At 34.3% G+C, this 15,245-nt stretch overlaps 1 protein-coding gene across 1 annotated transcript in view; it reads right to left on the bottom strand.

The window, feature by feature from the left end:
- Nucleotides 1–428: 428 nt before the first annotated feature.
- Nucleotides 429–15,245, bottom strand: part of LOC119836577 (synaptic vesicle glycoprotein 2B-like) — a 21,863-nt gene continuing 7,046 nt past the window's right edge. Inside the window, exons 3-11 of the mRNA XM_038361962.1 lie at nucleotides 10,865–11,026; nucleotides 8,648–8,815; nucleotides 7,968–8,084; nucleotides 6,220–6,452; nucleotides 5,101–5,273; nucleotides 4,589–4,787; nucleotides 3,338–3,612; nucleotides 1,927–2,054; nucleotides 429–1,168 (exon numbers count right to left, since the gene is read on the bottom strand). Of these exons, the coding sequence (XP_038217890.1) occupies nucleotides 1,062–1,168; nucleotides 1,927–2,054; nucleotides 3,338–3,612; nucleotides 4,589–4,787; nucleotides 5,101–5,273; nucleotides 6,220–6,452; nucleotides 7,968–8,084; nucleotides 8,648–8,815; nucleotides 10,865–11,026 (1,562 nt within the window). The 3' untranslated portion in view covers nucleotides 429–1,061. The remainder of the gene's footprint in view (nucleotides 1,169–1,926; nucleotides 2,055–3,337; nucleotides 3,613–4,588; nucleotides 4,788–5,100; nucleotides 5,274–6,219; nucleotides 6,453–7,967; nucleotides 8,085–8,647; nucleotides 8,816–10,864; nucleotides 11,027–15,245) is intronic.

Genomic DNA, 15,245 nt, shown 5'->3' with positions numbered 1-15,245 from the left:
ACCTAGTTTAGTCGATCGTCGTGTCTTTAATTGTAAATTTGTATAATTATGATGTGGGTACAAATGAAATAAATGAAAATGAAATGAAATGAAATGAAACATATTAGGCAAGTTGAATATAGATAATATATAAATGGATATGTTTAATCAAGCTTTACTTTTATAACTTTTTATAAGATAATTTTTTTACTGTCTATACAGTTGTGATTTTATCACCTTGTATATGTAAGGCACATCTAATTTATCCTAACTACCTATATATATATATATATATATATATATATATATATAAATTAGACTTTGTGAAGTCGTATAAAATATTTTCAAAAAAATATTTATTATACAATCAGATCTAAAAAAATGCCGATTAAAATAAAAAGTTTTTTTATCGGACGGATTTATAGGAACATATTTTAACACGCTTTTATATATAACTGACTCTTTTAAACTCTATTTTGAACCATTCTAAAGGGACAGATTTAACTCAAACATTGTGTGAAGGTACAATACAACAAATTCATTAGTATGTCTTATTATCTTGATTAGTGTCGCAAGGTTAAATTATTTCCTTACGCGTACCCTCAAAGAGCAAGTGAGACAATTTAGTTGATTCGTTCAATAAAGGGTGTCGTTTGTTGTTTTATATTTTTAACGTAAAAGTTCTAAAGAAGATTCGATATAATATTAAATAATACATAAATTAAATTTCACGCAGTTAAAAATAAATTATTATAAATACCAATCACGCTATAACAAAATATATAAAAAAAATAATTTTTTAATTAACCAAGCATCAAAAATATAAGCCATTGGCGTAACATCTTTTTCATTGCATAAATCCACGCACACAGTTATCTGTAAAACACACGAACGCACACAAGCATACGAATTTCGGCCAATTTAATTGTTGCAATGATTACAATGTAAATTGCAGACTTATTATCAGATATTAAGCGTCAAGTTATAAGCTTAATTGCACGAAATCCACACATCGAGCTAATTTTACAGGAAATGTAGGCAATTTTCCGATTGGAAATGATCCATAGATCCATTGTACAATACTACATGTGTGTAGAGATATATCTCTCGAATCCCTTATCTGAGAGTTCTTCAGTTTTCTCTTGGCCCGGAGTTTCTATCTTAATCATCATGATGGCACCGATTGATACTATAAAAATGGTCATATTAATTAAAACTCCTTCTTAAACATGTCAGCCTTCTATATAGTTAAAGAGGGAATGATACATATTATGATTGTTTGTTTGGATGCGCTAATCTCAAGAACCATTGCACCGATTTCAACATTTAATAAACTTTATTTAATTTACTACATAAATATATACGGGATACTTGAGTGCTTGAGACAAGCCAGGGTGAACTTGGGAATTGTCGAAGATGTGAATTATTTTTTTAGTTTATTAATTTAGTAATACCACTAATAATCATGTAAGTGTTATGTTTAAATATAGTTTTTGGTTGATCAGTAGTAAGTCCTTTTTTCGTTAGAGAAACGACACCTTATTGACTAAATCCGAAATCGTGAAAATGGCAATTTGTGTTGGATTACTAGAGTGTACTGTACTCGTATATGGGAGTCGAGCACGCTTCGGCACGAATTGCGACCAGCTCGCACCGGGGAAGCACCACAGCCCCACGAAAGAGCGGCGTGAAATAGTAGCATGCTACTGTGTCTCGTACAGTGAGTGGGAGAGCCGGGGTCCCGGTTCCCTTTCCTGACCCATACCAATTCCATTTCTTATTTCCAGTCAATCCTTTTCTTATCCCTTTCCCCATAAAGGCGGGCATCACATTCGCAGGGGCACTACCTCTACGCATGTTCCTGGGCAGTGGTGATCGCTCACCATCAGGCTAACCACCAGCTCAGTTGCCTATATGACAAGAAAAGTGTGAGCTCGTGATACTCACGTGTGAGCAGCGCGGCGACGGCGAGGAAAGGCGCGGGGCAGGAGTAGTCTAGCAGCACGCCGACCGCCAGGTTGGACGCCACGCCGCCCGCGCGCCCCCACCACGCGCCCCAGCACACGCCCAGACCACTGGTATCATACTACCCATGTTAGTCGTTTAAAAACCAAATTTAAGAAATTACATGATAATTCATTTTAAAAGATTTGTGTTTTAGACTGTGTCAGTTTTAGGTTTTGAAAAAAAAATGTTTAATTGTTGTGTCCTACGTTTATTATTCAGACAAGTTCGTTTCTATTTCATAGCTTTACAAGACAAGCGAGTTACTTTTCAATAGTTTAACGGTCCTTTGTCTCATGTAACAAAATCTTTGATGGTCCACCGGTTTAAGTCAAATGTTATTTTTGTATTCATGTGTCCATGTACTCCAAACACAATGCAAACAACATTAAAATCCAATGAGAACACAATAACCTCCAAACCCACTTTAGCAGTTAAATCTTACGTTACCCACGAGAAGGAATCATTCTATCTTATCCTATTATCCTACTAGTCATACTAATATCCTACCCAACTTAATATTATAAATGCGAAAGTTTGTAAGGTTGTGTGTGTTTGTTGCTGTTTCACGCAAAAACTACTGAACGGATTTTCATGAAACTTTGCAGTAATATAGCTTTGATATCAGAATCGTTGAAGTTTCACAAAGATAATTACTTTAGGATTATTTATCTTAAATAGTTCTTAATGAAAGCCCGTGACAGCATATATCTATATTTCATGTGTAAGTCACTATGATCAAAATACTAACCCAAACATACAATTTAATTGGAAATTTTTTAACAATACACATTTTAGAATATTTACCGAACTTTTATGAAAATTGATACATCTGTCACTTTACGTATTGAATGTAGATAAACTTTATCTTTTACACTAAGTAATTTGGACGAATATTTTAAAAATCATCACGATAAGTGAATTGACTAAAACATAATAGTATTTTCTTGTTTGATTTTACGCGAGTATTATACATTTAGAAATTAAAAACTTTTTAACGGATTTTAAACGCGATTTATTCATTATATTATTAACCCGACGTTTCGAACACTTTACAGCGAGCGTGGTCACGGGGAGACTGAGATGTCTCAGTATAATGAATAAATCGCGTTTAAAATCCGTTTAAAGTTTTTAATTTCTAAAACGTAATATCTGAAGTGCCTAACGCGGCGCGACGCGCAGAGCGAGCGAGGGAGAAGCCGGCATCACCGAGTGCGCGACCCGACCGGGTAGACACGCGTCGTTGACGGTTGTGTTGAGTAAACGATTTTTTATCCCGATATTCGAGATACGAACTTCCGCGGGTGAAACCACGGGGCGCAACTGGCCGGTTATATGTTTCAGAAAAACCCACCTCAGCCTAGCGGGCAGCGCGTGCAGCAGCAGCCGTATCAGCAGCACGTTCCCGTTGAGCGAGGCGGCGTTGAGCAGCGCGGCGGCCGGCACGGCGGCGGCGGCGGCGCACGCGCACGCGCCCGCCGCCAGCGCGCAGCACGCCAGCGCGCACGCGCCCGCGCACAGCGCGCCCGAGCGCCGCACGCCGCGCGCGCCGCCGCCGCGCGCCGCCGCCACGCACGCCACGTTGCCGAGCACGCAGCACGCGCCCACTATCAGCCCCGACGTGAACACCTGCGCATGGGCTTCAATCTATACTGTACTAATACTATAAAGCTGAAGAGTTTGTTTGTTTTTTTGTTTGAACGCACTTATCTCAGAAACTACTGGTCAAATTTGAAAAATTCTTTCAGTTTTAGAGAGCCCATTTATTGACGAAGGCTATATGTTTATTACGGGCGAAGCCGGGGCGGACGGCTAGTAAAAATATTTAATTTTGAGCTTTACAGCATTGATATGTTTTATAAATGAGAAATTTTTAACGAGAGAAGTAAGATGTTGCCACGGTTTGACATATAGACGCGGGTTCGAATGCCGCCTCGTGATCGTAATTTTTCTATTCTTTAAAAAAATTCTCATAGGCGATAAAAGAGCAAACTCAAAACCCAAACTAACTCAAACATTTATTTATTCAATTACATCTCATAGAAGAACTTTTCAATCGTTATAACATAGTTGTAACATTTACCACCGGTTCGGAAAGCAGTTTCTACAAAGAACAGCGGGCAATAAACTCTGTAGTTGCTCTTACGTTTTAATTCTACATAATATTAATTGCTTGAAATAATAAAAGCCTGTCTTTCGTGTTATAGTAAATCAATCGACGCTCAGAACGCATCCTGGGATCATCATCATCATCATCCTCATCCAAAATCAAATGAGCCACGACGTGAAATTCGCTATGAGTTCTTTCTATGATTGTGATTAGCTTTTTCATTAGAGCCATAACATGAATTTTCCGATGAGGTTCACTCGATCCCCTATTATATCACTATTAATTACTAATTTCGAGATACAGTACATCATTATGTAAGCAGAAGAACGCATCTAATGACCAATCTATAAATAAAATCCGCCCAATGCCAAATATCATTACTAAAATTTATACAATGTTCACCCAATAACCAAGCGATACAATAGATTAATATCTATAATGTCTGCATAAAATAATGACAGACAAAAACCGGACTAAGACCTCCAAAATACTCACAGATTCGTCAATAATCCCATCGCATGTATCTCCCTTCTCCCCATAGCTCCCGTTGTACCGGTCTACCTCAGCGGAATATCCCTTGTCCTTCCACGCGCTGGTGGAGTTGAAGACCTTCGCCTGTTCTGCTACTGACTTGCAGTCTTTGCCTTGCGTGCGGAGCAGGAGTTCTGGTATCCAGAGGTTGAGGCCGAATCCACTGATAACATTTTAACATTTTAAACTACTTGTTTTTTTCGTATTAAAACGTCCTTTTACGTTATTCTGTGTCGTTTCGTTTCAAATCTAGATCAAAAATCTATTTAAAAATACTATTTATTACTGTTTCTAAATATTGAGGTTTTCATTAATCTTTTAGGGCTTTAAATCTGATGATTATACTAAAATGTCCGTAAATGCCGAATGACATTCAATCATTAAAATCCATTAACTAGTAATCGCGCGAAACAGCAACAAACATACTTCCATCCTCACAAACTCACACATATAATAGTAGGATAGTAAATACTCACGCGGCCATATTAGCGAAAAAGACAAAGAGTATCAGCGAAGACTTGACCGCATACGCTTTCGACACAAATACCTTGAGGTCCTTTAGCACGCTCACGAATAACGCTTTGGTCCTATTCTCCTCACCATTTAGAGACTTGGCTACGAATATGTTGTCTTGGATTATCTTCTTTATCTGGGAAATGTTATATTATATTTGAAAGAAAGAAAGAAGTAAGAAAAGGCATTTAATCAGCACAACATTTTAAAATAATAAATAAGATTAGGGCATCTAAAACAGATCAAAAAAGAAATAAAGAGCTCCCAGTACGGCCAAAGAATCGTGTGTATTATTTAGTTTTTTGGAAATGTATAAGTTAAATATGATTTCATACTATATTGTTCTTTTATATGTATATAATCAGTTCCATTAACTTGCCTGCAGCTTTGCTCGTCTAAGAAAATTCACAAAGGAATGTGATGTTTCACCCCAGCTAGAAATGTGAAAAGTTGTCCGTGTCACATTTCTAGCCTCCTAATTATTTCTAGACATAAAAATGATCTGATAAATTCGCTCTGGTGAGACGTGAAAGAAAGGCATTATTAAACATTCACATCACTTTTAAAATATTAATGAGTAAATTCATGAGTAACTTTTAAGTTAAACTTAAAATAACATCAACTGTTTTATTTTCACTTGTTTACATTTATTTGTTCACATCACGTCTGTCGGGTCAGCTAGTGGTTAATAAATACTGCGCCTGCACTTTAATATTAGCAAAATCAACATACGATATAAAGTTTACAATTAAACAACTTGTTTTTATAGCAACTAAATATTTTTTTTGTAACTTCAGTACATAATTACGAAAAAGTTAATTTATAAACGTAACGTAGAAGGTCTAAAATCACACGCTCTGTCGATACTTGGCTGCTTTTTTCATTTTCTTTTTCTTCTTTCATTAAGTAGGTACATCTATTAAAGTTTTCTTTTAATATTTATTCATAGGTGTTATGAAGAATCGATAACCTCCTTATCGCAAGGAAGTGCAGAAACGGTAGTTGTATTAGTTTGTTTTATTCTACTAAGCTTTCGATAACGAATTATCGAGCATCTGTGTATTTATAAAATTTATACCAACCTTATATTCAACGCCAGATCCTATATTCCCCTTATGAATTTCATTCATAATCTTCAATGCTTCGTCGCCCCTGTTAGTGTCGGATAGGAGTCTAGGGCTCTCAGGCAGGCACAGTACCCAAAAACCTGACACGAACCCTGGGATACTACCGAGGGCGATGTACAGCCTCCAAGAGTGTATTGGGAGTTGGGAGTAGGTAGCCAGTTTGAAGGGGATTACTAGCCAGGCGACAGCTGAAAAAGTTTCGTTCTTGTGAGTTTTTGCTGAATAACTTATAAATTTATAATTAAAAAGTCAAAGTAAACATAAAAATCACTAAGCACAATTCTAACAAAATATATATATATTATAAATAAAATATTGTAGAGAAATATATACGTATAATGGTTTTAAATAATATTTCTATAAAGATTTAAAATATTTTTAGTCCATTTTGTTTTTCTTTTTCGTGACCCTAACTTGTACTTATTAATTATTATTCTGTGCCCTAACTATTGCAATGCAAACAACTCGATTATAAATGAAAATCTTAAATCTTAAATCAGAGCTTTTTTTGTGTGATGTGAAATATTTCTAAATCTTTCGTAAAACGACAAAAATAACATAGACTCTTATAATATTCTTTTCCTCTATTTATAAACCCAGAAATCATATCATGATCTGAAAATATCCAATCTAAATTAACTTAGAAACTATATCATTAATATCAATGACTCGACAAAATTCTAGAGAGAGTACCACTTTAACACTAATACCAGGATATCTAGACTTTCAAGTTCACCTAGATGCACCGTGGGTGTGATTGTAAAATGTCTTATTTAGATTGGTAGCAAATCATATCTCCTGTGATTATTATTTTAAGATTTAATGTTAATATTGTATTTCATTGGAAGCTAACAAACAGATTAGTTTAAACGTGTAAATTAATTTCAATTGTAATTTTAAGTCAAGTAATCAATTGTAATCTGTTTAATGACTAATTTATAATTAATGTATTTGCAGTTTTCAATAATAATTATTGACAATATTCATTGAAAGACGTGAGTCTTCTGTTTTAGACTCAAGAATAAGAAAAAAAAAGAAAACATTGCATATATAATGTTTCTTTTTCTATCGAATCGATAATTCTTTATTCTAGACGACCTAATATTATTATCTGTAATGACCTAATAACAATTTATTAGCTCCTCAGCTACATCTCCAACCTAAATTTAACCGTTAGATTGCACGTAAGACTTGGTAACAGCAATTGCTTATTATAATATGACATGCGAATGAAAATTGATTTTAGTTAAGTGTGTTATAGTAGACAGATAGATCAATAATTGCTAATTGTACATGCCAAAAAAGTTTTTCATTTGGGATAAAAATCTAATATATAAAATTCTCGTGTCACAGTTTTCGTTGCCAAACTCCTCCGAAACGGCTGGACCGATTCTTATGAAATTTTGTGTGCATATCGGGTATGTGTGACAATCGGCCAACATCTATTTTTCATACCCCTAAAGGATAAGAGTAAGGCAGAAGTGTTTGCCTAGTCAGCTAGTTTTAATATAAAAGTAGAAAATAGTATTGTAATAATTATACTGATTACTTACCTGGACCCATTTGCATTTTGAAGGCGGTTTTTAATACAGAAAATGTGGTAAATATTAAAAATGTGTTATGGCGAATAAAAAATGCTTATTTAATAAGTCTATTTGAGTAAATAAATGTTTGAGTTAATGATTTGTTTCTAAATTATTCACCTGGTAATAGAAGCCACGCAGCTACAAAACTCATACCAATCAAATCTAGATAAAATTGCCGCTTTTTTACCCCCACCAGGTCTGAGAGGTAGGGGAACACTAGGGTTGATGGTGCACCTGGAATTAGAAAAATACATATTAATTAAATTTGAAAATTTTACTGTTTCTACGCGGACTGGACAGAAACGAAAGAAGTTATTTAGAAATTAAATTATTTTTGAGATAAATTTATATGACCACTTTCAACCGCGTGTCTGCGACCCCTAGGAATATCGGGATAAATAGAAAAAGATTCCCTAAGTGTTATACCAGTTGTCCCGCTATCTTCGTACCAAATTTCATAGTTATTGGTTCAGTAGTTTTTGCATGAAAGTATCAAACAACCATACATATATACATACATACATCCATACTTACAAACTATCGCGTTTATAATATTAGCAGGATGTGTCGTATATCCTATAATATTGTTATGTAGTTTTATTATTTTTTTATTTAAAATATATATTTATCGTACATTCTTACTGCAAATGTAAATAAATATAAAATTCAAACATAAAAATATAAATAAAACGCAAATAAAAACAGAGCATTAAAATTTCGTACATATCTCCTATATTTTGTCTCTATTAAATACAAAATTTCTCTTTCTCTCATTTTACAGCTTTACAAAGACTCACCAACTAAAAACCCGTTAATAGACCTCGCGGCCAGAAGTAGCCGGTAGTCAGATACCGTGCTCTGGGCCAGTAGTAGAGTAGAATCTACAAGCAGTGTCATGCTGAGCATGTTTTTTCTACCAAACACGTCCCCAACTATACCCCAAAAGAATGCGCTGGCCACACCACCTGGAACCAAAATGCATATATTTCTTATTCCTAACTTTTACCATTCTCCTAACATTATATTTAGGTTCAATTTCTCAGTTTTACAAAAACCTTATTCGTAAGACTTCGCTGTCCGCCTGTCTGTCCGTCACAAGGCTATATCTCAATAACTGTGATAGTAGGACAGTAGAAAGTTTTCAGAGATGATCTGTTGCCGATGCAACAACAAATAAAAAAAAAAAACTAATGACGGTTGGTACGACCATAAAAGTATAGGATAGGATAAGAGGTGATAGGATAGGAGGTGACAATTTTTTTCAGTTGTTTAACTTATCTTTACGGAACCCTTAGTACCGCGAGTCCAACTGGTTTTTGACCGATTTTGTCAACATAGTTACAATTTAAAAAATATTGGATTAAGACTTATAATCTCATACAGCCTTTATATCCCATTAACATGCAACGTCGCGGTACAAAAGTAATTAAATATTATATGTGATAATGTTAGATAACTTTCCTATGAGTAGAGAGTGCCAACCAAGCAAAGAGTAATATAATAATACGGGTACTACCAAGCCTGTGACGCGATCCGCGAAAATAAAATTTTAAAACTCTCAAAACATCACTGTCTTATACGCACCAACTAAATATGGTTTTGCGAATTGTAACTAGTTGTTTTTTCATAGAACTGCGTATATTAGCACATAATATTGTTAAATGTTATCCTTTTACGTAATTCCGTGTGTGTATAAGCGATTAGGATACATTTAATAAGATGGTTTAACTGTTTCTGTGTAAATCACATGTTAACTTTGGAATGTTTATTGAATTGGTCATATTAAAAAAACCGTCTCGTAATGTTATATTCTCTGTGGCTGTGTGTTAAGAATTACGTCATAAATTCTCGTAAAATTTGGTTGGATTTTGACGTAGATATAGATGGTCGATTTAATCATAATTATAATAAAATAATAATATCTCTTTATTTGTTCTTAATGTTTGCAAAAAGACGGAAGTTGTCACATTTAAGAGTAGACTTAGCGGATTTTAAGAGCAATGGATTGAAACTCGGACTTAAAGAGAAAAGTCAGGGGTTCAGTCGGGTTAAACTGATTTTTCAATTTGCACATTATTACACCGCAACTGCTTGAAACGGTGAAGGAAAACATCATGAGGAAAACGGCATGCCCAAGAATAAGAAACTCGATGACGTATGACATCTGCCAACGTCGAACGAACGTCGTACAAACATACTCTTCAGCTTTATCACAGACTAGCTGCGCCAAGCGGTTACACCCGCGTAAGTCCGTATCCCGTAGAAATATCGTCCAGCTGTCTACGTACCAAATTTCATTGCAATCAGTTCAGTAGTTTTGCGTGAAAGAGAAACAAACACACACACATCCTTACAAACTTTCGCATTTATAATATTAAGTAGGATAACATTATTAGCTTCATATATGCGTAATAAGCAACAGTATAGTAAACCTTTAAAGTAAAATGCCGCGCAAAACAACAAGAGCCAATTGTTAACTAATAAATGTCCACAATCTTACGCGTAAACATCAAGAGTGTAATCGTCTTCAATTCCGCAGTTTGCAGACGTTTCGACAATTATGCAGTTTACTCCATTAGCCGGAAGGAATTAATGGCCAATTAATTAATGCGGGTATTGTGACAAACCACGTTTCAGACAAGCGTAACCAAATTTGATTTAACCTTTTAAATTTTGCGCTTCGTTAATGTACAAATCCTTGGGTATTGGAGTTCAATATCAAACTCCAGGTTAGTATTTAAATTAAGTTTATATAACACCATCCCGCGTGATCAAAATAAATTTTGTGAAACAATCCTTCACAAGAATTTATCAAAGTCTTTTGTTATCCGATGCCTTCATCATAAAGGCTATCAGCATGCAAAACTTCAAACCGCACAGTCGCACAGTTCAGTAGTTTGGGCTGTGTGTTGATAGATCCGTCAGTCAGACCTTTACGATTATATATATGAAGAAAATTGAATCTCAATAGCATAAAAATTTGACAAACAAGTTACAGAAATTCGGAACCATACCACTCATAAATGCCATATTGATGAGTCCAGCCTGATAAGTAGTGAGTTGCAGCTCACACCTCGCCGCCGGCAGCACATACGACATCACGCAGTTCTGCACGCCCGTCGTGAAGAATGCGCACGCGCACGCGCCGAGCACGCTGCGGCTAAAGCGGCCGTAGCCTAGGCAATTGTTTATTATTTAATGAATATATGAAAATACATTAAAAATAACGACATTTATTATATGCATAAAACTAAAAGTACCGAATGGCATTATCCAATTCGACAATAGGTAGTCATTTATGTTGTTAGGACAATGTTAATAAGAAATACATAAAACCTAAATAAAATGGTAGCCTATGGACGCCGTCTCGCTCCACGGCATTTAGTATATATAATATGGAGAAAAAGTTAGTTCAAGTATTCAATTGCTGTTTTAGATTGCACTTTTCATAACACCTGTATAAACAGTGAACTTGATATGTTCCTAAACGGATCTGGACAAGAATAAAGAACAGAAAAACATTATAAATATAAGTATAAGAACATGATTTAACAAGTATATTTAGTCATAAAATACAGAATAGAGTTTTGTATTTGATATAAGCGAACGAGTAAGCATAAACAACAATAAGCTTTTTAATAATTTTCCTAATAACTAAATGATAAAATGGATGATTTTATAGTTTGCCCATTTCGGCATATCGCCAAGTCATAACCTAACCACGTAGTTAAAGCAAATTGAACAATATCTGTAGAACAATAACACGGCAGACAAATGCCATATTTATATAACTAAGCATTGTCTGTCGTGTGAGAGAATTCAAGCTATCAAAATACCATACTTATTCACAACAAAACGTTTACTGGGTTTGTTTTAGATGTATGATTCCCTGAAACATGGAACATTGCTCTATATCTGGTCATGTTATATGTTAGAGAGAGTCACCTCGACTATTAATCTCAAATGAAAGACTCTAAGATATATATACTAGCTTTTCGCCCGCGGCTTCGCCCGCGTAGAATTCGCTTATATCGCGCGATATGGGAAGGAGTATTTTCTTCGCATTAAGAAGAATGGTTTGTTATTTCCCATGTTTAGCTTCATCTTCATACCAAGTTTCATCAAAATCGGTTTGTCAATAACGAACTTTCATACAAACTTTCGTCCCGTCTTTCAACCCTTTCTACCCTTTTTTCGCCATAAAAAGTATCCTATGTCCGTTCCCAATTTCAATTCTATCTTTATACCAAATTTTATGAAAATCGGTTGAGTGGTTTAGGCGTGAAAGCGTAACAGACAGACAGACAGGCAGACAGAGTTACTTTCGCATATCTAATATTAGTAGGGATTGATACATTTTTCAAACAAATGTAACTTATGATATCATCATATCGTCAAAAAGATAACTTTATCGTAATGAAAAAGAACGTTTAACGTCAACAAATAAACGTATTAAATTTTATAAGACATAGAAAATGGATCTTCACAGTTAAAATAATAAATGAGAAAAGCATTTTGATATCTTTGAAAACTGATAAAGTATATTTAGAAAATGAAATCGTTCTAAATTGTCTGACAGGCACCTTTGTATCTTGAAATTGTAGGTAATAAGAGCATTAACTTCTACCACAACATACGAACTGCATTTATTGTTTATTAAATTTTATCAAACCCTTCCTTAGACACGAGGTACGATTAAGATCACCAGGTTTAAATAATTTCCTTACAAAGTTAGAGAATTTAGTTACTTTTATCATTAAAGCGTGCTTTTTTGTTTTTAAAACTATATTGATTTTATAACCTGATATTGATTTACCACCCGGCCACATCGCACGCGTTAAGATCGAAGTTTAATAGGTGTTATCTATACATATAATAAATCTGTAGAAAAGTCATTTTTGTACATTGAAAAAATTAAAAAAAAAATAGCCAGTGTGTGAAAAGATAACTAACAGAACCCATTTCTATCATTTTTGAAATTTTTGTCTGTTTGTCTGTTTGTTTGTGCGCACATCACGTAGATTTTCAACGAATTAAATGCAGACAATGTTTATATACAAAAATTATACGTAACTTGAGGTATAACTTAGTTTTTGTTTCATCGAAATCGGTTTACTCTATCATAACGGACTTACGCGGGTGAAACCGCGGGGCTAGTTATACAAATAAACCTTCCTCTTGAACCAATCTATCCCTTACCCTATCAAAATCCGTCGTATAATTTTAATGATCTATGCATACATATATTTAGACGAGGGAAGCGACTTCGCGTTATACTATGTGGTGATTTAAAAACAATGACAGTATTGGTGTTATATTTTACAGAGCAAAAGTACAACGCGGGCAACACGATGCTGTACCACTCTTCTTTCTGCCCACAGCTTACGCACGACCGCCACATTCCATAGAAATGCTCATAGAAATTGATATTTTACTTGTATTGTACCATACGTAAGAACGTACATAGAAATTGTCGAAATTGCGCTAGTATATGCCCACAGCTGTTCTTACAAATTCCTTACATTTAGAAATTAAAAACTTTTGAACGGATTTTAAACGTTTTTTTTTTATTTATTCATTATATTATTAACCCGACGTTTCGAACACTTTACAGCGAGCGTGGTCACGGGGAGACTAAAAGTTTTTAATTTCTAAATGTATAATACTCGCGTAAAATCAAACACAAGAAAGTACTAAACTCCTTACATTTCAAACTATTTGCAAAATATACAAAATACAAAAGTATTATTTGCATCGTATTCCTTTACACCCTCATCCATGACCTTTAACTTGAACAAACAGACAGTAAAACCTTGCCGTATATTTACGATTGTTTTACCCCGAACCCATATGGCCTAGGTTTACTCAAAAGCAGTAAAACATTTATGTTTTCACTGGTGTGCCTAGATCTGATGTAGACTAGACTGTAGACTGTTGACGATCAGGGAGGTGCAGTGGTTGATATCTCTGATTTTATCCTACGGTCGTGGGTTCGATCTATAGTATAACTAAAATAAGTGTGGTGGACATGTTTTTGGGTTCCTGGGGATACAATATATTTGAGTATCAATATAATAGTTATTTTAATAAAAAATAAATCGCCTTAAAATTGTTGGAACTAAACCAAGCACCTGTTTTCAAAGACAAAAATAATCATAAAAATCGGTTCATCCAGTAAAAAGATATGAGGTAACAAACACAAAAAATACAGTCGAATCCTCCTCATTCGTTTGAAGTAAAGTTAAATTTTATAAGTATAGATTGAACTTAATAAAATTACATAACATCAATAGTAACTGGTGGTTGTTTTGTCATATTTCGTTACAAACATGAATAAATAGTAATATTTTACTTTATCTTTCTGTATTTTCTGTCAACTTTCTAAATAGCTCTTCGAATCTCAAATAAGACGTCATGTGGTAAATATCGATAGGCCATTATGCGATTTTTATAACACACTATAAACACTCCAAGCGGACCATTAAAGTCGTTGCAATGCCAATGTCAAGGTAAATAAGGGTCAGTATTAGGGTTGTCACTTACTTAGACATTTTTAGTATAAATGTTTTGATTGTCTGGTAGTTTAGGAGAATAGTTTTGAATCAGAGTCTACGTTCAGGTTCATTTTTTTTTATTTCCAGATTTTTATTTTATCTACTGATTCTCTATCTACCGCTTTGTTAAAAGCAGAACAGTTTAATTTCTCTTCGCCCATACAAGAATTTTACTTTATTATCTGTAATCTTCAAACACGTGGCATTGTGTGTGTGTGTGCAAGACCTAAAACGCGAAAACTGGTTGTTACGACCAGTTGAATTCTACATATGTGACAACCCTGTCCGACATTCCTGGATATAATATATACGAATATAGAGATAACGAAAACTTCAATACGTGTGCTTGAAACCATGCGTTTTATTTTTATCGTGTTTAGGGCTGTTTAAAATTAATTATTATGTAAGATTCAATATTATCATATAATAAAATATAGTTTAAAAAAACTAAAAAACACGCTTTTCAAGCACATCAAACTAAAAACTATAAAATAATTTTTAATATAAGCTGAAAACAATAATGAACGAAAAATACTAATATTGTTGTGAATAATTTTTAATATAAACTGAAAATAATAATGAATGAAAAATACTAGTATTGTTGTGAAAAAAGCGTGGGGCGCTTTGTGCCATTCGATTGGAGTTATATATCTATCATACAAATAATTTTTAATATATGCTGAAAACAATAATGAACGAAAACACCTTATTTCTCACTTTAAACATGCTGATTTCATTCAAATTTCGTACACTTATCAAGAATCATCATTCATCCCATCATCCCATTGCTCAATACACGAAAAATATGGCACAAAGCGCCCCACGCTTTTTTCACAACAAT

The sequence above is a fragment of the Zerene cesonia genome, chromosome 3 (assembly GCF_012273895.1).
Source record: "Zerene cesonia ecotype Mississippi chromosome 3, Zerene_cesonia_1.1, whole genome shotgun sequence".
NCBI classification, from domain to species: domain Eukaryota; kingdom Metazoa; phylum Arthropoda; class Insecta; order Lepidoptera; family Pieridae; genus Zerene; species Zerene cesonia.
Note: the sequence above shows the minus strand (reverse complement) of the source record. Positions and strands in the feature narration are given on the sequence as shown.